This window comes from Olea europaea, unplaced genomic scaffold, assembly GCF_002742605.1.
Source record: "Olea europaea var. sylvestris unplaced genomic scaffold, O_europaea_v1 scaffold961, whole genome shotgun sequence".
Lineage (NCBI taxonomy): Eukaryota > Viridiplantae > Streptophyta > Magnoliopsida > Lamiales > Oleaceae > Olea > Olea europaea.
The window spans coordinates 255229-262125 of NW_019268110.1; the positions used below are offsets into that span (position 1 = coordinate 255229).

General features: G+C 39.7%; 1 protein-coding gene across 1 annotated transcript; it reads left to right on the forward strand.

Annotated features, from left to right (window-relative positions):
* The first annotated feature begins 1204 nt into the window (after window positions 1–1204).
* Window positions 1205–4121, forward strand: LOC111392687. The gene is made up of 6 exons (XM_023018076.1): window positions 1205–1535; window positions 1935–1986; window positions 2223–2810; window positions 3067–3343; window positions 3478–3716; window positions 3827–4121. The coding sequence occupies exons 1-6, from the start codon at window positions 1205–1207 to the stop codon at window positions 4119–4121; spliced, it is 1782 nt and encodes a 593-aa protein (XP_022873844.1).
* The last annotated feature ends 2776 nt before the right edge of the window (window positions 4122–6897 follow it).

The following is a 6897-nucleotide window of genomic DNA, read 5'->3' on the forward strand; positions in this document are numbered from 1 at the left end:
AATTGTGAGGAATGTAAAGCCAAGCATAAAACAATAGAGTGCCCAATCTTAATACTAGTGAGTAGGTAGACTATACACCATGGTGACAGCGACAACAGAACAATTCATATAAAAAATATACAATCCCAGTTGGAAGAAGCATCCAACTTCTCTTGGAGCAATCAGAATTAGAATAGGCCACATAGATAGTTTCAACAGCAAGAGAAGAGGCCTCAATTGGACAAGATATTAGAGAAATTCATGGAAAAAGTCGAAGCCACTCTTCAAAACCAAAATGCCGCCATCAAAAATTTGGAAACTCAAGTGGGACAACTAGCCATTGCGTTGACTGGCAGAGCACCGAGTAATTTGCCAAGTAACATAGAAATTAACCCCAAAGAGCAAGCTAAAGCCATTACAACTTGACGTGGGATGCATCTACCAGAAATACATGTCAAAAGGCCGGGTATGAATGGAGAGACAGCATTTCTTACAGAGGAAAAAATAGAGGAGTCGGACGAACAACCAAAGGAATGTTTAGAGAAATCATGGGATAAGGCTAAAGTTATAGTCAACCCACACGTACCTCCAATTCCATTTCCACAGTGGTTGAAGAAGCATAAAATGGAGGAGCAATACGAGAAACTTTTAGAAGTCTTCAAACAACTCTATATCAATATCTCGCTCATCGACGCATTGTTCCAGATGCCCAGTTATGCAAAGTTTCTGAAGGACATTCTATCAAATAAACACAAGCTGGAGGACCACAAGAGAATATTGCTAACAGAGGAATGCAGCGCTAGAATTTAGAAAAAGCTCCTATCGAAATTAAAGGATCCAGGGAGTTTTACTGTTCCTTGCACTATTGGTGAAGTTTATTTTGATAAAACCTTATGTGATCTTGGTGCAAGTATAAATTTAATGCCTCTATCTGTTTTCAGAAAACTCGGCTTGGGAGAGGCTAAGGCAACTACTATGACACTACAGCTGGCTGACAAATCACTAACACATTTCAGAGGAATAATAGAAGATATACTTATAAAGGTTGAAAAATTCATATTCCCTGTGGATTTCCTCATCTTGGACATGGAAAAAGACAAGGACATCCCGTTGATACTTGGTAGACCGTTCTTAGCAATAGGGAGAGCTCTAATTGATAATCAGAGGGGGACAGTTGATCTTAAGATTGGGGAAGGGGCAGATATCATTCAATGTTTTTAAGGCCATGAAACTTTCTACAGAATCAAATAGTTGTTTTCAATTTGATGTCATTGACAAGGTGGTCCAGGAGACATTCTTTCTTAACAGCACATCCGATGCTTATGAGGCATGTATTGCATATTGCCAATTAGCCCAGTCAGATTCTTTCGAGATTGAGACATGTGCAAGGTTTTTGGAGACCAATCCACCATACACACGAAAAAAGCACTTTGAAGAACTTGGAACAGGAACTACAAAGCCACTGTCTTCCATTCAGCAGCCACCAGTATTGAGACTCAAGCAACTACCACCACATCTCAGATATGCCTATTCGGGAGAATCATGTACAACTCCCGGTGATTATTTCAAACACAGTCAATGAGGTGGAGGAAGAAAAACTGCTTATGGTACTCAGAGAAAACAAGACGGCGATTGGGTAGACGATAGCTGACATTAAAGAGATCAACCCTTCACTATGTATGCACAAGATTCTCATAGAGGAGAATTGTAAGCCAAGCATAGAGGGTTAGAGAAGACTGAATCCAAATATGAAGGAAGTGGTCAGGGCAGAGGTACTGAAATTACTAGATGCAAGCATTATCTACCCAATTTCAGAAGTGCATGGATCAGCCTAGTTCAAGTTGTGCCAAAGAAAGGGAAAATCACAGTGGTGCAAAATGAGAAGAATGAGCTAATTCCGACTAGAACAATGATATGATGGAAAGTTTGCATCAATTATTGCAAACTGAATGCAGCTACACGAATGGATCATTTTCCACTCCCGTTCATTGATCAGATGGTGGAGAGGTTGGTAGGGCATTCACACTACTATTTTCTTGATGGATACTCGGGCTAAAATTAGATACCAGTTGTACCAAATGATTAGGAGAAGACCACATTCACTTGTCCCTACAACACTTTTGCCTACCTTGGGATGTTCTTTAGTTTTTGCAACGCTCCTACCACATTCCAGAGATATCTGATGGCAATATTCTCTGATATGATTGAGAGATTCATAGAGTTGTTCATGGACGATTTCTCAGTTTTTGGTTCTTCATTGATGAATGCTTGGAGCACCTAAATTTGGTCTTACAAAGATGCAAGGAGACTAATCTAGTTTTAAATTGGGAGAAATGCCACTTTATGGTGCAGGAAAGGATTGTGCTTGGGCATCAAATCTCAGCAAAAGGAATTGAGATGGACAAAGCAAAAATTCAGGTCATTGAGAAGTTACCGCAGCCAACATCGGTAAAAGGGGTTTGTAGTTTCTTGGGACATGCCGGGTTCTACAAGAGATTTATTAAGGATTCCTCAAAAATCACTAAGCGTCTATTCAACCTGATGATGAAAGACGTCCCATTTGAATTTAATGAGGAATGCCTGACAACTTTCAATACTTTGAAGGAGAAACTCACGTCAGCACCAGCAATTATAGCACCTGATTGGGAATTGCCTTTTGAATTAATATGTGATGCCAGTGATCATGCCGTGAGTGCAGTATTAGGACAGGGAAGAAACAAGGTCTTTCATGTGATTTACTATGCAAGCAGGACGTTAAATGATGCCCAAATCAACTACACAACCATTGAAAAGGAGCTCTTGGCTGTGGTTTATGCCTTTGACAAATTCAGGTCATATCTTGTGGGGTCTAAGGTCATAGTCTACACAAATCATGCCACATTAAAATAACTAATAACAAAGAAGGATGCTAAGCCGAGATTAATCCGTTGGGTGTTACTGCTGTAAGAATTCGACATTGAAATTAGGGATAAAAAGGGCAGTAAAAATGTAGTGGCAGATCACCTATCTCGATTGAAGCCGAAAGAGATGAGCAGATGTTGAGTGTGGAAGAAGCGCCTTGGTATGCTGATATTGTCAACTATTTAGCCAAATCCATTCCACCGCCGGATTACTCAAGTCACCAGTGGAAAAAGTTCTTTGCCGAACTGAAGTATTATTTTTGGAAGATCCGATTTTCTATAGGCAAGGGACAGATCATATTGTAAGGAGGTGTATACCTGAAGAAGAAATACCCGAGATTCTTGAGTATTGCCATTTATCTGCTTATGCGGACACTTTGGAGCTTCAAAGACTGCTGCAAAGATTTTACATTCAGAATTTTACTGGCCTACATTGTTTACGGATGCCTCGTTTGTCAAGAGATGTGATAGATGTCAATGCACTGAGAATATCTCGAGAAGGAATGAAATGCCATTGAACAACATCTTGGAAGTGGAGATATTTGACGTATGGGAGATTGACTTCATGTGACCTTTTCTCCCATCATTTTCAAATCAGTATATCCTGGTAGCCATTGACTATGTGTCTAAATGGGTGGAAGCAGTTGCATTGCCAACCAACGACGCGAAGGCAGCGATTGGATTTTTGAAAAAATACATCTTCACTAGATATAGCACACTGCGGATGATAATCAATGATGGGGGCAAACACTTCTGTAATCGCCAGCTTGAACAGTTGTTGACTAAAAATGTAGTTAAGCACCATGTAGCTACCCCATATCATCTACAGACTAGCGGGCAAGTTGAAGTTTCCAATCAGCAGTTAAATAGAATAATCTTGAGGTGACAGTGAATTCATCTTGAAATGATTGGTCTAAAAAGCTGGATGACGCATTGTGGGCCTATAGAACAGCATTCAAGATACGGATAGGTATGTCTCCATACCGCCTAGTTTTTGAAAAAGTGTGCCACCTGCCACTAGAAATAGAACACCGGGCATACTGTGCTATAAAACAGTTGAACATGGATTTGAAGGCCGCCGGTGAAAAGCATTTACTACAGCTTAATGAGTTAGATGAATTCATAATGGAAGCATATGAAAACTCGAGGCTCTATAAAGAACGAACCAGGAAGTGGCATGACTTGCATATTCAGAGGCGAGAGTTTGAAGTGGGGGCAAAAAGTGCTATTGTACAAATCTAGACTCAAGCTCTTCTCGGGAAAATTAAGGTCAAGGTGTTCGGGTCCTTATACTGTCACAAAGGTTTTTCCATATGGAGCTATAGAAGTCAGCCATGAATCTAATGGTACCTTCACAGTTAATGGGCAAAGATTGAAACACTACTAGGGCAGTGACTTCTCCAAGAAAACGTCTACCGTTCAACTCGAGATTCCTAATTGAAGCAGAAGTAGAAAAGTCGAGCTATCAACTATAACCTAGCATTGGGTGGGAGGTAACCTATTGTATGCTTTCAATTTATGTTACTTTTTGCATTAGCTTAGGAAAATTTCAATTCACGTTTGCATTTTTTTTATAGTTTAGGTCATCGATCATCCATGCATGTCAAAATAGCCTAAGCACCACCCACAAGAAATCCTATGCATCGAGCATGAGTTGGGATTGATTGGAGCTGTTTTAGGTGTGAAATTCACGCATTTCGAGGCACAAAGTTGTTTTTCATAATTTTTCAGGGTTGCGGTGTATTTTCAACTCAAAGGATGGTTTTGGCACTAAGTCCATGGCCTAAACGTACTCCATATAGTCTAAAGATGTGTTTTTTGAAAAGTTTGGGGGACGTGGAAAGGCCAGATCAATTCACCAATTGAAAACAAAAAAAAATTTGGGGATATTTTGAGCTAAGTTGTGTTTTATTTTAGTAATCAACTATGTTGTTGAATTTTCATGTGCATACTAATTTACAAAAACCATTGGCATTTAAAAAAAATTATGTATATGGCATTACACGTTATCTATATGACCGCATAGACCACGGTGCAATGCGGTCGCATGCCATGGTCCAGGGCCTAAAATGGACTGGACCAAGTGCTTAATGCGACCGTATGCCATTGCTCTATACGGTTGCATAGAGCACACAATTTTTTTTTTAAAAATCAGATTTACAAAACACACATGAAACCAAAAAATCACACACAAAACACACACATCTTCCCCAAGTGCACGGCTTTCTCTCTCTTTCCTGACCCTCTCAACTCACGACCTACAACACAAGAGCCACAACTCATCACAATCAACACAATTCATAACTCACATCACATCATCATCTTGCATTCACTTTGTGGTGGTATTCATTTCTCCAAATCTCTACAATTTTGGCAAGGTAAGTTTTCTACATCATGTTCTATTAATTTCAAAATCGGGGATGTCTTGCTTTAGTTTTGGGTAATTGATGGAGATTGGGCATTTTCGCTATGCTTGTGATTGATTTGTGAAAAAAAAGGAGCTAAACTATGTAACATCAATGATTATAGTCAAGAAATTTCTATTATGAACACAAGGTGTTTGTTACAAGTCCTAAGTGACGGGTTTTGTGAAATTTTGTGAAGGTTGCAATGGAGGTAATCAACATTGATATAGTCTTGAGTATTATGATAGATGTCTTAGTAAATAAGGTAGAAAAGCATCAAACCCTCATAATGCACACATGTAGGCATGACATGACTAAGTCATGACAACTCATGTCACCCATTTGGCCATATAATTTGACACCCCAAACGATATCCAAATGACCCGAAATTCGAATATGTGCTAGAGTAAATGGAATACTTCCATATGCCTGGAGATTAATTGGGAAAATTTCGATATTTCTCGACGGTGCTCGGGGTGAAATTCCTAAGTCGATCAGGGGTCCAAATTGAACAAAATGCATAATTGAGCTAAGTTTTGTTGGTGTTTGACATTTTCATGATACAACATCGATTTTGAGACATATTTGCTACATTTTACACACCAACTTTGTACACAAGCACATTGAAGCAAGTTTGGGGAGGTTATACTTTTATATTCATTTAGTCATTCCTTCTCACCATCCATTTACACTTGGTGTTCTAATAAGCTATTACACACTTTTGTAGGATGCCGCCTAAAAGAACATCGAAGGGCAAGGAAAAAGTGGGATCTTCCTTAGGCACCGCAGGTACTAGAGAACTCAAATGGGGCATAAGGAGATTTCTCACCCGCGAGACTGCAGCCCGTTTTTTGAACATTATCCACCATTGAGCAACACTTCCAGAAAGACTCGTTAAGCTAGATGATTTTCCCGATTTTGAGATAGTCAACTTAGTTCAAATTTGTGGATGGGAAAAAGTGGTGGAATGACCTCACCCTGTCTATGAAAACTTAGTCAAGGAGTTCTATGCAAACTTCAACACCGAGATAGATACTCCTGGGATAGAACATTTGCATTAGATGTGGGTAAGGGGTAAATGGATCATGTTCTCACCAGAGATCATCCATGATTATTATCAGCTGAGTTGGAACAGTGTGGTCCCCATCCCTAGTAATTTCAATTGGAGGTAGCCAAGGTACTCATGGGAAAAGAAAATGCATGGCCACTCCCAACAGCAGATTGGCACCAGATCGAGCTCACGCCATCTATAGTCATCCTGTGGCTATTCATATATCACAATATTGAGCCCATCTCACATAGGTCAACCTTTACTAATCCGAAGGCCGGATTCATTTATCATCTGGTTTGGGAAAATAAAATTGATATGGCCACCTACATCTATAATCAAATACACACAGTTGGAACATGGGGTGATAGACATAGTTCACTGATATTTTCGAGCTTAATCAGCGACATCTACAAGGCTATAGGTGTCACTATCCCATTAGGGAAAGCACTTGAGAAACCTAGCCATTTTATCAAGCGCAATTCTGGTTGTTATAGCCTTTGCATGTTCCTTAGGGTTAACTTCAGTATTGCTGGGTAGGTTTCCCGGTGCTCTACCTGTTATA

Excerpts from the sequence above, each read along its gene's own strand:
- LOC111392687 (XM_023018076.1), top strand. The coding sequence starts at position 1,205 with ATGAAACTTTCTACAGAATCAAATAGTTGTTTTCAATTTGATGTCATT. Across the intron at positions 2,811-3,066 it reads TATGCCTTTGACAAATTCAG|CCAAATCCATTCCACCGCCG; the intron begins GTCATATCTTGT and ends TCAACTATTTAG. Across the intron at positions 3,344-3,477 it reads TGCCTCGTTTGTCAAGAGAT|TATATCCTGGTAGCCATTGA; the intron begins GTGATAGATGTC and ends TTTTCAAATCAG.